Genomic DNA, 19,587 nt, shown 5'->3' with positions numbered 1-19,587 from the left:
TAGCCACTTTGAAAAGCAAATTGATTAACACACACACACACACACACACACACTCGTGCATGCGCACACGCAAGCTTCCTTTGCCAGCTGTGCTACTTAGATATTCATTGACACCCAATCAGCTTTGCAGTTAATAAAAGCATGATTTAGGACTTTTCATTAGGGTCATTAAGAGCACAGTATTAAGGTTCCACAAGCTTATTGTTTCACCAATATAGAATAGGTTCAGGAAAGACATATCACTGTAATTATTCATAACTCAAATCCCTAAGGATTTGAGAGCATAATCACGTTAGCATCGGTATCTTTTTGGAATAAAGATTTTTCCCAATTTTCAGACAGTACTATTCCACTTATCCTCAGAGACCCTATATATCCTCCACTACTGTGACCGATGAAGTTTGCTGTCAGACATCTGAAGACAAAAGGGAACTTTCCGCCAGCACTCCACACCAAATCCTTGCCTAATACTTCAGACCATGGATGAACAACTAGAGCACTGCCAAACCTCAGTTTAGTTTCATAGCTGTCACAGATGATCCTCACAACTCCGACTTTGATACAGCCTGGTGTGTCACTGCAGATGAAGTGGTGATCCTTCCCACGCGGTGCCACAGCGAGCTCCCAGGCACGCCAATGTTTCTGCTTCTGCACCTTCGCCTCTGCTGTTTTCCAAAGCAGCAGGCACGCTGTTGCTTTGCAAGCCTGAGCGGGATACACATAACCGCAAAGTTAAGAAGAAAAGCACATTAAGTATTGTAACTTAGACCAGATCTCATGGAGAGACAATTTCAGCTCACTCCTTTACCCCCAGCTATAGGGACCAGGCACAAACAGACCCGTCACTCAGGACAGGTATAAAGCAGTGTGGGAAGGTGACTGGAAGGATAGACCAAAAATCTCAACTTTCTATTGCACTCTTGGTTACGTGATCGTTTCAGACAATTCAATTCCTAAATTAATGACAAGACTAACAACTCCTTAGTAATCTGCCAGGTACAGCAAAGTTAGTATATACCACATGGACACAATCAAACCTGCACGGATGCACACAATGTATAACTCCTGCAGCACTGTCCCAAGGTGCAGAAGCACACAAAAAAGCGCTAAGGCAATTTGATAGCCTTCTCCCTTCCAAGTGCATTACTCCCAGGACATTACAGTCCCTGTGCATTACTCCTGACAATGGCACACAACACGTTCTGGCCATTTTTTTATTCCTCAGGTATTTTCCAGTCGGACTAACAGGTAGACTGATCTGATGAGTTACCTGCTTCCAGTTGTTAGCAGCCTAGCAGAAATCAGCAGGAGAGCGAGCAACAGGTTATCCTATTGCCACTATTGATCCATCAGCAATCCTGAGAGTACGAAAGGGAGAAGCAGCTGTGGAGGCATTAAGCTACTTGTCTAGGACAGCAAATACTGAAAAGCAATGACAGCTTGTCCCTGTGCTCTGCCTGGTACTCGCCGATAGTCTTGAGAAACTTCTTCCTAAATCCACAGTACAAAGTATTGCGCTTGCTTTTTAGAGTATCATCACTGAAACACAGATTTGCAGGCTCAGATGCTTTGACCTTGTCTGCTTTTACACTTCTACATTCAGATTTTAAAATTAGTCATCTAATTGCAGGTAACTGCTTTTAAATTCGGCCAAATGGGACATAAATCTTGCTGAATGAGAAATACAGGTCTCTATAGTGAAATAGATTAAGCACTGCTACACTCCCCATTTTGTTTCAAGAATTCAGTTGCAATTGCCTGCTCTAATTTGAGACGGTAAGTCTCACTGTAGGGTAATTAAGCACACAAGGAGCTCAGGAGAGCTGCCTGCCAGCACCTGGCAGTGGGATTCCCCTTCCAGAGGCACCTGCACTAAATGGTAATTCCTTCCCTCCATTTCCCACTTCACTCCCCGATGCTTCTCCCGGCAGCTCGGAAGAACAGATGGAGCAATCACCCTCCTCCTCTCCACAGTACGGACCCCTGCTGCTACCCAGCGCCTTATGCAGTTGTAATACACATAATTAGGCAAATCAATGGACAATGCAGCATATTAGAGGAGGAGGAGTTACATCAAGGCAAAACACGAATCCCAATTTATTTACTGCAGGAAATGGGATATTTCTGCATAACTGCCAAAAATTGCGGACATGAGACAAAAACTCATGACAGCCCTGGCAGGTAGGGTGCCGCAATCAGGTCACTACCTGGACTATTTGGAATACAGCTGAGGCAAGTTTGTTCTCATCTTGATATGCAGTTGATTTATGCCTTAAACATCTCATTACCATTTATGAGTTATACTCCCAAATCTCACACATCCATAATTAGAGAGAATGATGTTTACTGCCATTCACCCTACCACCGACTCCACATTGAAAAGCACAACTGAAGGCTGCAAAATCCTTGTTGCAAGCAGCAGTCCTCCCTGCCCTTCATGGAAAGCCACAGCTTGCACAGCAGAGGCCAAGCACACACAGCTGCTGTCTCCTGACAAAACTGGCTGCTGAACTTTCTCCTCCCGCCGCTCCCCAGGCACAGCTTTAAGGTCAACGCTGGCTCCGTGCTCCCTGCCCAGCAGCTTCTCTCCTCCACTCCTTCACCCCTTGCAGCTCCCACCCCACGAAAGGCAGGAGATGGTGGGGCCTCACCATATCCAAGTGGCAGAACAGAGGCGTGGGAAGTAAAATATATCGACATAAAGAGCAGGCATGCTGCGGACAAGTGTCCAGTGAGGCGACGGGGGGAGTGATGTACAGAGACGGGACTTCCAAGAGCAGCTTAGCACATGAGGAGGGGGGTTCTCCACTGAAAGTGGGGTCATGCATAGAGAAGAGTGGTGCAAGCCAAATCAGTGATAAGAATGAGAGAGGCTATTAAATTTCTGGGCTGTTCAAAGACGGTGATCCGCCTGCCAAGAGGAAACACCAGGGATCTGTTTCCAGTGCTAGAAACAGTCTCGCACACGCACCGTGGGTTTTATCCTGGTTTATTGACTCAGAGCAAGGCTATGCCTGGGGATCACCCAAGAACAGGACCTTTCCAGAAGAAAACCATCAAAGTATTGTTCAAGTGGTAATGAGGCCTCACAGATCCCCCTGGGCAGAGGGCTGAGAGGTCTGTTTTACAGAGGTATCGATACACAGTGGAACACAGAGCCAAGCCTTCAGACACATCCTTTTGGTTTTGTTTTTTTTAAGATGCCTCTGGCATCTAATTTTGGCCAGGTTTGTCTAATTTTCAGTGGTCTAGAGGACCAGTGACTCCAGCTGGTGTGGGTGAGAACCGCAGCTCCCAAGGCACCGACAGCCTTAAGTCAGATGCTCGGATAATGATACACAAAAAGATATTTAAGCATATATCAGAAATTGTAGATTTTAGCCTCTTGCCCTTGCTCAGCACAAGTCAGTAGCAGAGAAAGAAGTCTCTGCTATCAGATTGGAGCTTTATTCCTTTTTACTGTATTTCTGTGTTCCCCTTCCAAAGCCTGGACCTTTGTGAAAGTCCCAGTCAGGCCTGGTACCTCTGTGAAACCAGGGAAAATGAATTGCAAAATCACTCAGAACATGAATAGCAAAGAGAGGGACTGGCCACTGAGCTCCTAGGTTACTGGTTAGGAAGGTTACCAACTGGCTAACCTTGCTGGTTTATAAACCTGAAACTTTGTTCTTTTCCATGCTAACCACTGACCAGCACCCCCCGACTAAAGGAAACTTCTCCCACAGAAATGACCAGCTGTTGGGTCAGAGCTGTCCTCCTTCATGGAGCTCTGCCAACATCTTAGTCCTCACCTAAGAGACACAGCTTTTGTTCTTGTCCTTGAGCATCCTCCAAAATGCTGCCAATTGTGCTGAATGCTATTGCAGCTTTTGAATATGAGAAAACTTTTCATGAAATGCAAACCAACATTACCAAACGCATTTCAAGTCTCCAAATGCAGCATTTGTGGAAATGGTACTGTCACTTCTCCAAAACCTAATAATATAAAAATAGTATGATTTACGGGTACCACAATACTACAAACCCAAATTCACTGTGTCAATACAAAATCATGCCTCACATGCCCACATAACCACAGGCTGCAGCCCACTTACCACTAAAAAGGAGAGAAACAGATCCATGACAGGCTCAGAAAATACTTTAAATTAGTGACTTGCTAAGACAACTGACACTAATGCCATTTGTTTGTATGGTGTAAATATCATCCACTGCTGAAATATTTAAGAAAGTAGTTAGCAAGTTCCCATTAGACATCTCCCTGGGTGCTGCACCCTGCTCACTGTAGAGACTCCTGGGGCGGGGGTACCGTACTTGCTGTGTGTGTAAACGCCCAAGTACAACCACAGCAATTCCATATTCATTTTGTTCTCCCAGCTTATCTTCTCACAGCTCTGGAGTGCATTCTTCCTTATCTTGGAGACAAATGGCCTCCACGGAGAGCTCTAAACAGCAGAGCTATTTATCTGTTTGACATGTGTTTCCCTGTTTGTTTTCTCCAGCCTTGAGACAGTCGGCTCAGGTTTTGTCAATATTCAGCTGTGTCAACGGCAGAGGGTTGCCTGGCCCCTCCACTCCAGTGCTGTGAATTTCTTTGCCATATTTATCATTTACTGTAGTAAATCAAATCTAATCGATGCTTTCTTCTTTTGATATAGAACCCTTTACAAACTTTTCAGAAAGCTGGCTGGAATTAAAAAAAGCCACAGGGAAAAAATTCAGCACTAATTTTTTCTTTGGAGAAAGAAAAGGAAAGGTGGCAATGCTCTGTGGGTGGCAGTCCCCATCAAAAAAAGGAGGAAAAAAAAAAGGTTCATCTACCGATTGTTTCCAATACTTCACTTGTTGCTTTTAACACCTTATTCTTAAAGCACTACATGAACAAGTGTCTCCCCGTCTAACACAAGTGCATCCCTATTCTTTCAGAGCCAACTCCTGGACACAAGGGACTTCCTCCCTCTGCACACACGCATTGTGTTGCCCCCTCAGTCCCACCAAGCAGCAGAGCCAAGGCCTGAAAGCACTGCCGTTGCCTTCGTTCTCATTTACCAGGGCTCTTACACTCGGGCAGCTCAAGACAGCAGGGCTGGCACATGTGCCACCTAGAGCACAAACAGCGCCTGCAGATCCCTCTCCTGCTACCCTTGGCAGGAGCAGCACTCCAGGCAGCAGTGAGGATGGAGAACAGACTCCCCCGGGGCCTCAGGCAAGAATCCGGGCTGCTGCCATTCACTTACCCAGGGAGATCAGCTTTCTGTAAGGACAGCTCACAAACATTCTGCGAAGATGTGGGGCTGGGAACGAGACCTTGCCTTCGCTTGGGTCTGGGTGAGAACGGAGGTTCCCAACGACAGTCTGCTGTGGCACAGAGATGTCAGGACGTTAACTGGAGCCATCTTCCCACAGCCACCTTAGTTGACTTCAGGGAAGCTCTGCTCCACTGCCACAACATAAGGTTGGGACAAAGATGCTCTATTTAGACAGTCTAGATCTCTAGTATAAAGTTGACTGATTAAGAAGACATTAAACAAGTTACACTTCCAACTCCATTTAATCTCTCCCCCAGAGCGCTCCGTACACCTCAGACAACCCACTTTCCACTCCTCCAGCGAAATCCCACAGCTCCTCCCCTCTCAGGCTTAGCTCATAATCAAACTTATTTTCAGTAGGAATTGTGCCCAGACACTGCAATTCTGTCCCCTTCAGACTGATTACGATGATGAGCAACAAATGCATTAAAACAAAGTATTGGCTGTGCTACAAATAAGCCTGGGTGGATGGGGAGGGGCACTAGAAATAAGGAGAATTTTAAAACCAGAGCATACTACACACGTATTGAGTACCTCCTATATCAACCAATTTCCAGGCTAGAAAACCTGCATAAGAACAATTCCTACGGATTCATCCAAATAGCTCCTCTACATAAATTTGACTCCTTATCGGAGTTCACTCACTTCTTTCAGAACCCACAGCAGCTTACAAGATTCAGGGGTTGGGAGTAGTGGTGGGGTTTGGTTTTTTTTGTTTTTCCCAAGTGTTTGTGGTTCATGGATTCGGCAAGCCTCAGTTTTGGCTAAACAAGGCTACAGAACTCCACTTTTTTTTTAAGTCTCTCTGTGTGTTCTTTTTAGCGAAGCAAGGCGTCTTTCATACAGACATTGCTCATCCTGAGCTCTCTGGGTGTGCTGGATAATGCAGCCACACGTGAAATTCTTATCACCCAATATGGAAAAACTTCCCACCCTACCACTACAAAGGTCACATAAAATTGCTATCAATCAATATATAAATCAAAATTCATTATCAGCTCCACAACCACTAAACACAGAGTTTTGCAAAAAGGCAATGATGAACATCAACACTGGACAAAGAGGGGAAAAAAACTGGGAATGGGAAGGGTCCTCAGGGTACAACACACCACAGCACGTTTCCCCAGGTGCAGACATGCAGAGGAATAGCAGAGCAGAAGCAGAAGGAAAGACGGCATGCTGCAGACCTGCAGAAGTGAGCAGGGACCAGTATGTTTTCGGAGGCAGAAACAGAGCTCAACTATGCAGGGTCTCAAAGGTGAGGACATCAATGACATGTAAGTTATCCGGGAGTTAACATCTGTGTGCATGCCATGTTCTCATCTGGCATTTAGTGTGGTGTCACATTGTATGGACACTAAAGATATTTACACCCAAACTGGATTCATGCAGACATGATGGAAAAGGCTCAAAAATGGCATAAATAAATTATGCTTTTAGGCACACAGAGGAAAGAACAAAAAGATTAACCAAAGATGTTGTCCTCACTCCAGAAGAGGCAGCCAGCCCCTGAACGTAGGCAGGTCTGTTGGAAAAAGAGGAACATTCTCCTCAGTCTGCCACAAAATGGGAGAATGGAGGGGAAAAAAAAAAAAACACAAAAAAGAGCGCTGAAAACATGCAATATTACAAATACCTATCAATTTTCACAATGTGTATTTCCTAACTCATAGCCTTCTCCAGCCCACGTTCAGTTGAAGGAAGTTTCAGAGTTCATACCTGTAATTTGGGGAGAGAGGGAGGAGGGTTACTTTTTTTTTTCCTTAAACTTATTTTTTCCCCTCTCTCAGACATATGCTGCATAATTGCAGCTACAGTGTAGATTTTATTGCTAGCATTTAGAAGAGTAAGTGCTCACTTACATGCAAGATGGGAAAGGTTCCTCCCCTGAGGATGAGAATACAGAGACTGATTAAGTGACCGGTAGGTATTTAAGAACATAAAAAATATTGGCAGATCAGGGTTGCAGTTCTTACTGAACGGAGTCAGCACAAGAACAGAGCTAGCCTGCTGACTTCCAGCAGGCAGTAGCATTGGTGAAGAGTAAGTCTTTAAGCTTAGGATTTTCATACACTTTTTAATAGTAAAAAGGTTGAAAAGTAATCACGGCTTGCTCCTCCAGAGGCATGAATCGGGTGGCTGAATCAAACCTGGTGGTCCATGTTCCATCCTGCCTCTCTCCCAAATCCTTTTGCAGAGATTGAATAGCAGAATGTAATTTGCAGTAGCCACCTGATTTCAAGAACCTATCTACAGTTAACAGATATTAGCATAAAATATATTCACTGATTGGATTATTTTAACATTATAAAGACAAAAAGGAGCAAATGAGTTGGCCAAAGCTACTAGTGACAGACTAATAACAAAGCCAGGTCTAGACAGCACAGGTTTGCTTTCAGTCCTATACTCAAGACCACTGCACCATGTTGTTTCTTCATTTTGGTTAACGTTACTGTGGTGATATTAAGAGTATATGCAGAAAGAAATAAGAAATAATTAGGATTTTTGTTCTTTAAAGAGCAACAGTAGTGTCCACATGTGGAAACATTTCAAAAACAGCACAAAAGAACAAATACATGACAACATTGTTGAAATAACTTATGTAAGAACTGCAGAAATATAAGCTATAATCCTTCTATCTTGCACTGATGATAAAGAAATTTCATTTATTTTGTACAAAAAATAGAAAATATTTATACATTTAAAAATAATTTGTCAGCACTATTTAGACTTTTAAAGTTATAAACATTATTTTTGAAGTGGTTAGCTACAAAGCATTTTAAAATTAAAAAAAATGCAGCAAAATGTCATAAACAAGTTTATACAAACATAATGAGGATATTTTTCAAGTAAATCCCAACAGCTAAAGATAACTAAAATGATGCTACAACTCATTTCAGTTGTATTTGATTAGGACTTCATTCTACTACCAAAGAAGCTTAATGAAAACTGTTTCTAGACGTTTACTGAAATTACACATTCCCACGTGCAGAGATCAAATCTGAGACTGTTGAATCAGAGAAGAAAAATAAAAATCTAACTATGAGGGTATCTATCATACAATCATATCAATTCTTTTCAAAGCAGTCTTGTCCTCCAAACTGTCAACACAACAAAGAAAAATATCAACTTCTTTCTGCAGCTCAGGATAGCCTTGGGAACACCTCATTATAGCAATGAGCTGTGTTACTAGTGGGTCACACCATGTTCTAACGTGGTCCTTTAATATTCATCTTCATTTGTGCTGCAAAGAAAAAGCAATGGGTTTGTCTTTGAAGACACCTCCAAGAAATTTCCCTTCCCAGTAGTATTTTTTGAAAATCTGTCAGGTTCAGATACATGGTTTTCTTCTTGTTCCTGTAAAATGCAGCTTGCAGTAGCCAATCCTTCAGGCTGTTCGGAAAGTCTAATCGCAGTGTGCATTTGCTTTTCTAATTCTTCTACCAATTTTCCAGGAACAGATGTAGATTGCAAAGAAACCTTTGATTTTTCATCACTAACCTCAAACGCTGAAGTGTTTGCGCCCTGCCTTAATCCATTACAGTCAATAAGTGGAGCTGTCCTCTCCGCTTGAAGCGTGCCTTGTAAAGAATTTATTTTCCCATCTTCACTGGTTGAGGACTCTCGCTCATCTGAATCAGCGCCTTCTGTCCCAGATGATGAAGTACTGCTTGATTCTTCAGAGTCACTTGTCTCCGACTCAGAGGAAGGCAGCTGTTGCTTGGAAACTGTGCCAGCAGCTTTTAGCGTGCTCTCTTCCTCTTGTACCAGCACTGCTGCTGCTTCCAGCTCTTCTAGTTCAAATCCTATGTGGGACTTAGCGAGCGTGGTTTTCTGCAAGGATTCAGAGAGTGCAGCCAACTTTTTTGACCTTTAACAAAGAACAAGATATATTATTCAACTTTACAAACAGAACTTTCCCATTTGATAACAAGAACACAAATCAAACATTTCTACTATTCGCTCAGTTTGCAAAGAACTTTCTTCTTCAATGATTCTAAAAGTAGATGCTACAGGGAAAAAAAATAATCAAAAGTATTCATAATTACTATTTTTTTGGGTAACTTTTCCCACAAGGCTAGGCAATATCCCACTGAAAGTCTTCAGTGACATTTTCAGAAAAGATACTGCTTCTTTGGTGTTTCAGCAGTACACAGTAAGGGAAAACATGGATTTCAGATCAACCCTTTTCAGGACTGCTGTCTTTAGCTGTGAACTCTGCAGTATGTGGCTTGCTGGATTAAGTTCATATGCAGCAAAATCATTTTGGTTTAGTACCCTTCCAGATATGTCTGTTAAATGCAGCTGAACTGATAAAGCACAGCTGATGAGGTCCACCTCAGTGACATACTATCCTCCTTTAAAAGCTAGTTTGATGCACCCATGATAGCAGGAGATGGTCAATACACTGTCTGAAGATTGTGCTTTACCTTTCATTTGTAACTCAGCTGAAATATAATTCAACAAAAATATCAGGACCACTTAGATAAACACCTCTAATAAAGCAGGCACGCTACGTCAGCTTCAAATCTTTGGTACAGCCATACCCATTTCCTCAAGTGTTTTGAAGTCAGCACATGCTTTACCAGAGAAGTGCATCATGGATTTATAAACAGAGCGAACAAGAAGTAAGAGAGTGCCTTGAAATGGAGGGGTGGGGGGCAGAGGAGAAAAAGGGTATAAAATAACAAACATACATCCTGTTTCTTGTTGTAGAGTTTTGCCTCAGACTATCAATCAACTTTTCACCACTTCCTGCAACAGCAGGTCTACTATAAATCCTGCAGTAACTGACTGGGTTTCATTTCCTCTGCCAAACCTGCTAACCTGCAAGGCATGACACACTGACACTGGAGCAAGTAGCTGATAATGTAATACATGACTCCTGCGAGGCAAAAGTTAAAGTGCTTGTTCTCTCAGTTGAGTGATTTTAAAGATCTTTATATTCTATTTCCCAGGGGGCATAATTACTCAGTATAACATAGACGCTTCAATTTTTTTTTGCTCCTAAAGGAATTGTATTTAAAAGTGGGGGAAGGGAAATTCAATGCAGCTTCTTACACATTTTACAGACAGTGCAAGATTTAAAAGCTGAACTTGGAACAAAACATATTCAACTTCCTTAGTTCAACTCATAGACTAGAAAACTAAGAAATAAGTGTTTACCAGAAGTAACTGAAGCAACAGAGAACAATTTACGTTTCTAGGATTTTTGAACCTAAAGCTAAGAATTAAATCACAACATTATCCTAGCAGCCTCCAATATAAACACAAGTACCAAATTTTAAAAAGGTGCTTACTTAACACTATTCTAATTTGTTCTTTTTGGTGATATATTTCCATTTTATTTTTATCAAGAACTTGAATTTTTTCCTGAAAAATTACGGAGGATTTGAGAAACTGCCAACCTAATTGGAAACAAAGAAAGCATTCTTCCCACTCCATAGGTAAAAAGAAAGAAAAAGAAGCCAAGTGATACACAGAAAGGTTCATGAAGCCTCGCAGGTAGGTGGTAACAGAATAACTGGCTTGCAGGGGAATCTGTTTCCTGAACACATTGGTGAGAAGCTGGTCTATACTCTGAGTCACAAGAGTTTATATCCCTTTCAGAAAGCCTTTTGCTTTGCTTTTGAAACAGTCTCTTTCCTTCCTTCTAACTATACGCATGTATGTGTGTGCACGTGCCCCCTTCCCCTATAAGAGTTGTTAATAATACAAAGATACAATCCTTTTTCCTGTCCTATTGCCTGACTGTCCACAAGAATACAAGCTCCAAAAGCTTCATATGCATTGTGACAGAGAACGCTGTTTTGTACCCATTTTATATGTAGTTCCTTTTAATTTCATTGACAGCCATGAGCAACTCACTGTAGGCACAATTTCCTCTAGTGATACATCTTCAGCTCCAGCTACCTCAGTCTCACCTACCTGTTTTATTATTGCCATTATAGATAGAAAATCAATTTTGAAAGTCCTGTTTGTCCTCACATCTCTTCTATCATGTCTGCCACTTTGTTTCCCAATCCTATATGTATTTTTTGCCTTTTCCTTATTTCTGCTGTTCTAATTTTTCATGCGTATTTTTCTGCTAGATACTTTCAGTCCTTGAAATCACTCCCATAAAATCCTCTCCTCTTTTACTGCTCGCTTGTAATGCAGTTAACACCTCAGATACAGAAACGTCACATAATTGAATCATGTATTAAGGAGATGTATAGCACCATGTACTTTGTGGCATTAATAAATACTTCACTGTGCTCCAGATTACTTAATGCCAAGTGTTAAGGAAGAAAACACACAGTGATATACTAATTTGACTCAACACACATTATATTACTAAATTAGATGTGGTACTACTGACAGATAAAAGAATGGCCTCTCTAAAGCAGCAAGTGTTTGATCACTCTATACACAAATGCATTTTTATCAATGTGTTCAAAGAGAATGAATGAAAACGCTGGTGCCTGACAGCTACAGACAAACACCTGTCCTACTGGACAACAGAAAAACTGCAAAAGGCATTCTTAGTCTGAAAACCCTGGGTTAATTCCTTCTGAGTGATCAAAATACACTACAAAATAATGATAGTAACTGATTTCATAAAACAACTGTGGCTTCAAGTTTCATGTTTAGTCCTTTCTCCCAAAAGTTTTGATACAACTACTGAGAGAGGACATGCTTTTTATCTTTACAAAGGATTACAGAAAAAAAGCCATTGATTAAACAGCCTGCTCTTCCCTTCTAACAACAACAGCACAAATGGATGCTCTGCTTGGATGAGTAAATGCCTGCAAAAGGCCAACAATTCCATCTATCCTCTTAACCTCTACAACTGCCTTCCTTCAACTCTCTCATATAGCGGTTCCACGGAGCAGTGTGATTGCCAACACCGTGCACAAGAACACAGTCCATGAACTACCAACCAGCGCATTTCAGGAAAGGGGAAGGGGTGTGGACTTCGTGCAGACCTGCACAACCTTCTTTCTCTCTGCACCATCAATGCCCCAAAGATCACGTTAGGCCAACCACAATAGCAATCTTCTAATAAATCATTAAAAAACCTAGAAGATTATTTTACTACTTTTTTTAGCTCTTAGCCACATCAGATATTTGATTTAAACTGGATTTAAACAGCATGAAAAAGTCTCTTTTCAGTTACTCAGATTTCTTAGTAGGGTAAATGTTTCCTCCCAATTTTCACTCTAGTCATCAAGTCTCCTACAGGAAAAAAAATAAAAAAAGAAAAACGGACAGTCCACAGAGCTCAACATTTCAATATGAGAAACAAACTCAAATTGTAACGCTCTTGACAAATTTATACATAAAAGCAGAAAACTCCACTCCCCAACTTTCCAATCTTCTATTAAAAGAAACAAAAAATGAGCCTTTGAAGAACAGCTGGGGTTTTTTCCTCCCCCTGTGCAAGGGACTAACAGAATTGCAATTAGCTATCAGTCCATCTTGTTTAAGGCAATTATCTAATTTCAAGGAGAACAGAGTTTCAGGAGTGCATTTCACATCAGCTTCAAGAAAAGGCGGCAGCACTCCCTGGACAAAAAACAAGGCAAACAGCATAAAAATCAGAGCATGGAAATTCTTTCAACAGGAGACTGTGGGTCTCTGAGCTAATGATTTCCCTAGCTGAAAGGTAAGCAACAATTCAGGAAACAAAAATGAGACACCAGAAATGAGATATCATGTATTAGAGACTTGTAGTAAACAGGTCCTGCTGTTTCCAAAATCTTTTAAGTAGTGTTTTAGAGATTAGACAGCAAATACTTTAATTTTTCAAGTATGGTTAATGGAATTGCATGATTACTTTAAGACATGCTCATTCAGTATGCACATTTGCGGTAATGATATCTTATTATTATGGTAATAGTGTTCTTACATAAACATGCATAATGGGCTTTAAAGGTGCTACACAGGATAATTATTAGTTATCGAGATGTTGGTTGCTTAAGGAAAATGTTTAATTACAGGTTAAACTGATCAGATGCATGTTTTGGTTTATGTATAGCTTTGAGGAACAGATAACAACAGAGGCATCTCAGGTCTTGTCCATGCAGTCTGGAATTCAAATTTAAAGACAGAACTACTGTAATCCTTGTCTAGGCAGCAGTAGAGTTTCTCCATGCACTAGAAGAAGAAAAAAATCTTGTTCCACAGGTCTCAGATTATAAGAGAGTAAAACTGAAGTGAAAAGAACAAAGAATCAAAGGAGATTTAGCAAATAAAAGGAGATGGATAAAACAAGGCAAAAAAAGAGGATTATGGCAACAGGAAAGGGAAATCATTACAGGTTTACAGCAACGCCCACCTGTGGCAGCATGAAGAAAAGTGATGGTGATGCAGACTCACTGCAGTGCTGAGACAAGCAGCAGCTGGGGTGAAGGGAAGTAGGACACTACTTCTCCAGTGTCCTGGTTTCACCTGGGATAGAATTAATTTTCTTCCTCGTAGCTGGTATAGTGCTATGTTTTGGATTTAGTACGAGAATAATATTGGTAACACACTGATGTTTTAGTTGTTGCTAAGTAGTGCTTACACTCATCAAGGACTTTTCAGCTTCCCATGCTCTGCCAGGTGCACAAGAAGCTGGGAGGAAGCATAGCCAAGACAGCTGACCCAAACTGGCCAACAGGGTATTCCATACTATATGACGTCATGCTCAGTATATAAAGCTGAGGGAAGGAGGAGGGGGGGATGTTCAGAGTGACGGCGTTTGTCTTCCCAAGTAACTGTTACGCGTGATGGAGCCCTGCTTTCCTGGAGATGGCTGAACACCTGCCTGCCGATGGGAGGGAGTGAACGAATTCCTTGTTTTGCTTTGCTTCCGTGTGCGGCTTTTGCTTTACCTATTAAACTGTCTTTATCTCAACCCATGAGTTTTCTCACTTTTACACTTCTGATTCTCTCCCCCATCCCACCAGGGGAGAGTGAACGAGCAGCTGTGTGGGGCTTAGTCGCCAGCTGGGGTTAAACCACAACATCCAGTTAAAGACTAATGCTCCTACAAGCTCCAGTTCTACCTTCTGAGGGCACTAGGATCTGAAGAATCAAGATAGCTGTTATCTCCAGAACACGGAGCTACTAGGAAAAGGTCTCATAGAAGACATACATTAGGGATTTGATTGTTTCCAAGGAAGATTTAACATAAGCTCAAAGGAAAGACAAAAGTCTATCTAGCCACAGAAAGTGAAAAATAAATGCAAGACTTGCAGAATGCATCCAGCCACAAAATCCTCTAATTTTTCCCAAATGTTAAAATAAAAACAAGTAATTATGCTTCTGTATACTATGTCGATCAATCAGAAATAGCACTACAAAAAGAAAAGGTTTAAAGAAAAAGTGTTTATGGGCCAGGCCTTCCCATCTGCCTGGTACTTGCCTTACATCCAATTCTCTTGCTTTAGCAGTTTAGTTATGTTTAAAACAACAACAACAAAAACCAAAAACAAAACAAAAAACCACAAACAAAAAACACCCAAAAAAACCCAACCCAAACCAAACAAACTCAAAGAGAACTCGAAAATATGAAAAGCAGCATTCTGCTCCTCATTCTGTTTGATGGGTGGCACTGCATACTCTTATCATGGCATGGGAGTTACAGATCTAAAACACTGTGCAGAGTATTTGCAAACATAATAAGTAAATAGGAGTAAATAGTCAAATTGGTAGCACAGTCTTTCAAAGCAGGAGTCAGTAAGATTTCACTATGGAATGAAAAGAGACTTTTCTTGTACAGGCACAAGCTTTAGCTTGCTTTTGGTTTTATAAACAATAGAAGGATTATTTCTACTGCCTCCTAAGTTTGGCTTTACATTTCACAGATGTATACAAACACCCACTTTTCTGAAGCACACAGTGTAAACTAGGTGTAAGACACGACAAAACACAACTATAAGGCAACAGAATTTTCTTATTATCTACCCCTTCTCAATCACAATCAAGTCAGTGTACAGTGCACAAGTGCTGTCATGGCAGATTGAGCTATTCTTGCCCAAGCACAACACAAAAGCAACAAAGCATGGGAACCTGTATATCAAAAACATTGACAACAGCTTTGGTTACCAGCCTGGTGTTTGAATGTGACCTAACTGGTCTTGGAACCAAGCTAGAACTAACTAATCTTGGAACCAACTAAAGTCTTGTTATATTGTGTTGTTTGAATATGGTTAGGGCCTATTCACTGTGTTACAATGGCAACTGGTCGTCCATGCTAGCAATGCTCTTAACTTGGCTCTACAGGGCTGACAAGCCCTGTTTTAAATGTAAAACACTTTACATTAATTATCTTTAAGCCTTACAGGCAAGATAAACAAGTCTCAAAGAAACCGTAGATACTTCAAGTGCAGACGTGCCTTTGCAGTGTCATAGGTTCCACCAAATATGAAAATGGGCCTGTCTCATTGCAAAGCTGCCATCCCCCGGTAGGCCTCAACTCCTTGAGATGCATTCAAATACAAACAGCATGCTGTGTCAGTCAGCAGGGCTGACAAGTATAAAAAGGGCAGTTATTTAACTTATCTCCACTTAACCGGAGCTCTGGACACATAGGATCCATCTAATAGTAAAGCTGTTGCATTAAGCAAAAGGCTTTGTCTGCTGGATCACAAGGTATTCCCAACTCCCTTAATTTTATACATTTAATTTTATACATTTACTGTATGAAGTTTAAGGAGAAAGCGTTAGTCTATGTTTAAACTACCTTTCTCAACAAGGCCTGGCAAAACTCAGACTTATGAGAGAAAGTTTCATAGACACCCTCTTTCTTAGATAAAACAGATAAGATAACAAGCAATACAACCAGCCAAGAGTATAACCACTTAAAATGTGTTCCAAATTACATACCTGGCAGCATTGCTTACAGTTTCCCACAATTATTCTTTTAGCCAGAAGCAGCCTAAGTATTAAGAGAATTCTAGAGTTAATATTATCTCAGACATCACCAGATACTATCCCAAAGTAGAGCCTCAGCAGTTCAGATACAGACGACGTGTAAATTTAGTATCTGCAAGACACTGAAGTGTCAGTCAAACTATAAGGGATAATGACATTTTCTGCCTTGCACAAGACTGGTTGAAGACAGGCTGCAATAAGACGCAAATGACGTTTTTACATGGACTGTAACTGGTTAACAAAAGGGCACCTGCAAAAGGGCCAGACTCTCCAGATCATCTTATTTTTCCCCTGCCCAGAGTGGTTCTTGCTGGATTCCATCCATCAGTGTCTTCCAGCCCAAGCCTTATCTGTCCAGAACAAGGGGTATGAAGAGACATTGTTCAACGTTCAGTCCCTTGATAATGCCAACATTAACTTCCCACATGAACTCTATCACGATCTTGATGAAAATTAATATCCCTACAGCAGTAAGACTACTGCTTAAGCTCCCTTGAAGCAAAAGACTCAACAAGTTACAGCTAAACATGATAACAAAAGATAAGAAAGTAAGCTCATATAAGAATGACACAGCTGACAAAGCATCCAACTATTCTTATATATACTTGAGAAGAAAATAAATTTTTCTTCAATCTAAAATTCAGATGTCAGCTTCTATCTAGTCCTGCACAGCTGCTTGAGCAACCAAACTGGTGATGTTTGGGAAAAGTCTCTTGAAGCTGATAACTGAGCTCACCCTGTTAGGCAATGTCGTAAGTCACTGGAACAACATATTCTGACACCCAGGGGTGGAGGATAAGGTGGGAGAGAGACACATACTCTTGAATTACCCTAACATAACTTAAACTTCAGGGCTTTAGACCAACAGTAGCATCTTCCTTCAGAAAGGCAACTAACAAAGTCGAACATCCCTCCACACTTGACATACAATTTCAAACAGCTAGAAAGAAAAAAAACAATATAATGATTTAATTCTTATGATACAGAATTGAAAGACAATTTGATTTTAAAAAAATATTCAAGACATAAAAAAGCCTAGGTTTGATCAACCCCGACTGGTAAAACATAGAAGCAGTAATGATGATGGCGTTGAATGCAAAAGCAGACTTCATTAATGTAGAAACATCTAAAGTCAACACACACAAAAAAGCATAAATGGTCAAACAATGAGATTAGATAACAAAAAAATCCTCTAGTTCAGGAAAAGAATCCTTACAAATGGATATTTAGCTGCAATAATAAGAAACTCATCACACTAAACACACCATCCATTTGCCAAAACTACTCTTTAAAAAGTCATGGGTTACAAAAGAACATGAGCGTCAAAATCTGCCTGGAGATAAGAGACTAAGACTCAATTACGCCTTTTAGCATGTGTTTTATATGAGATGCCACATTTCAGCATTTGTTATTTCACTTTCAAGGTGCACGCTAATGAGTGCTTCAAGTCATACACTAGTCAATGACCTCCAACCAGAGTGAAATAGTTTTGAAAAAGCAGGCTCAGAATCAGTGAACAAAAATACTCCAAATCAAGTTCTGAAAGAAATTCATAGCAGAAAGCCCATAGTCTTGGTAACTTTTAACAGACAGTGACAACCACTTTGCCTATCTGTACACACATTGCTGTATTACAGACTATAACAATGAACCTAACTTTACACTGTTTTTATTGCAAAGTACCTTATAAACCTCTTTACCCCAATTCCCCACAAGGTTGGGCAAATGATGCACAGATTTGCATCCAGCTCTGGAAACAAAACCATTCTCTACAGTGAAACGTGGCTAAAAGTTAAAGCATAACAATACTACCCTGGAGTTTGAGGCATGAAGTGGAAAAGAAAATACACACAGCACTTGAACCAAAGGGTGACCCTTCCATGGAAGCAAGAGGCACTCATTCAGAAGAGCACAGATAATACTCTTTTATTCTCGCCCCATGCGCAGAAAATACCATGGGTTCCTAATGAACAGAAAAGCCTAAAACCTATTTTACATCCCTTCTTCAAAAACGGCACCTCTATCAACAGAATTCCTTATTGTATCAGTTAAACAGAAAGATGAATATGCAACATTTACTAAATCACTCCTTCCAGCCTTTATTAGCTAGTTAGCTCATTGTAACCCTACCTGGCTTATGAGATCTGAAAGAATCACAGAATAGGTAGTACAATTAACAGCCAGCGAGATAAACACAAACAGCACCATTCAACAGTTTCATGTGCTTAGTTTATTATACATTTTTATGTATAATAGAGCTAGAACCAATCAATAACTCCATTAAAATCTCATTAGCTCTGATCAATGAGTACAGAAGATAATGTAAGAACAAAGCTGAATTTAATGTGTTAGTGAAGGAGAAACAGGACCATTTTCTTCAGGACTCAGGTAAAAATTGACCTAAACTTTAACTAATCTTCTACATTATCTGCAGCAAAAGACAGACAGATGAGTGTAAACACAATGGAAATAACGCAACATTTGTTCACATGATTTAGTACTAGATTAACCACTGTCTTCATAGGAAAGAAACAAACCATCTCCACAACACAACACTAAAGACTGCTTTATTTCTACACTTCCTTATGAAAAGCCAGCTGCTAAAATAGAATATGCTCAGTCTTCTATTCAAGATATTTTATGCAACTGCAGGTAAGAATTCATTCTTTCTGTTTCTCAAGAGGACGGATTCTGATTTTTAGCCTAAATAACTTAGGTTTACACAGTTATATTGTCCCTGTCTATACTTACTGTTAATTATTTCCTTTCTAAAAACTCTTGGAAATACCAGGCAACTTCAATCAAATTTAAAAGCAACTAGAGGTTAAAAGAGATCTTTAGATTCCTACATATTTCATGAAAATAAGCAGAGGTAGATCCAAAATAATGACCCTCATGAGAAAAGGCCGGCAGAACACAGCTATTGTGTATTGGCTTGGTAGGAGACCACAGCATACACATACCAGTCAGCTGATCAGTGCAAAGACCAGCTACCGCATATGCTGCCTCTTGCCTGGTGGAGTTGTCGAAGAATGTGGTGAAGAGATTAGGGTACAAGGCTTGGGTTTGTAGGAAGTTTACAGAATCTTTTTTTTCCTCCCTCCCTTGTAGACATCAGACAAAGTGGGAGACTGGAAAAGTGTTCGCTGCACACCAAACCTTTATCTTAAATATAGGAAAACCACACCATAAAAATGGGAGCACAGGGTTAAAAAAGAAGTCTGTAAAATACATCTCCCTGTAAGCAAGATGCCAAATTTTAAATTGACAGGATTAGAAGAGCAGAAATCCAGCATAAAGAGACTACTTTTGACAAGAGGAACCCACCGCTTATCTTCAGGTGACAGAAAGCAGTCCTGAACCATAAAACAGTGGCTGA

General features: G+C 40.6%; 1 protein-coding gene across 1 annotated transcript in view; it reads right to left on the bottom strand.

Annotated features, from left to right (window-relative positions):
• Positions 1-8,528: 8,528 nt before the first annotated feature.
• The window catches only part of SHQ1 (SHQ1, H/ACA ribonucleoprotein assembly factor), a 52,853-nt gene continuing 41,794 nt past the window's right edge, over positions 8,529-19,587 (bottom strand). Inside the window, exon 11 of the mRNA XM_009585491.1 lies at positions 8,529-9,177. Within this exon, the coding sequence (XP_009583786.1) occupies positions 8,529-9,177 (649 nt within the window). The remainder of the gene's footprint in view (positions 9,178-19,587) is intronic.

Source organism: Fulmarus glacialis, unplaced genomic scaffold, assembly GCF_000690835.1.
Source record: "Fulmarus glacialis isolate BGI_N327 unplaced genomic scaffold, ASM69083v1 scaffold13119, whole genome shotgun sequence".
NCBI lineage: Eukaryota > Metazoa > Chordata > Aves > Procellariiformes > Procellariidae > Fulmarus > Fulmarus glacialis.
The sequence above is the reverse complement of the archived record's forward strand: the minus strand, read 5'-3'. Positions and strand labels throughout refer to the sequence as shown.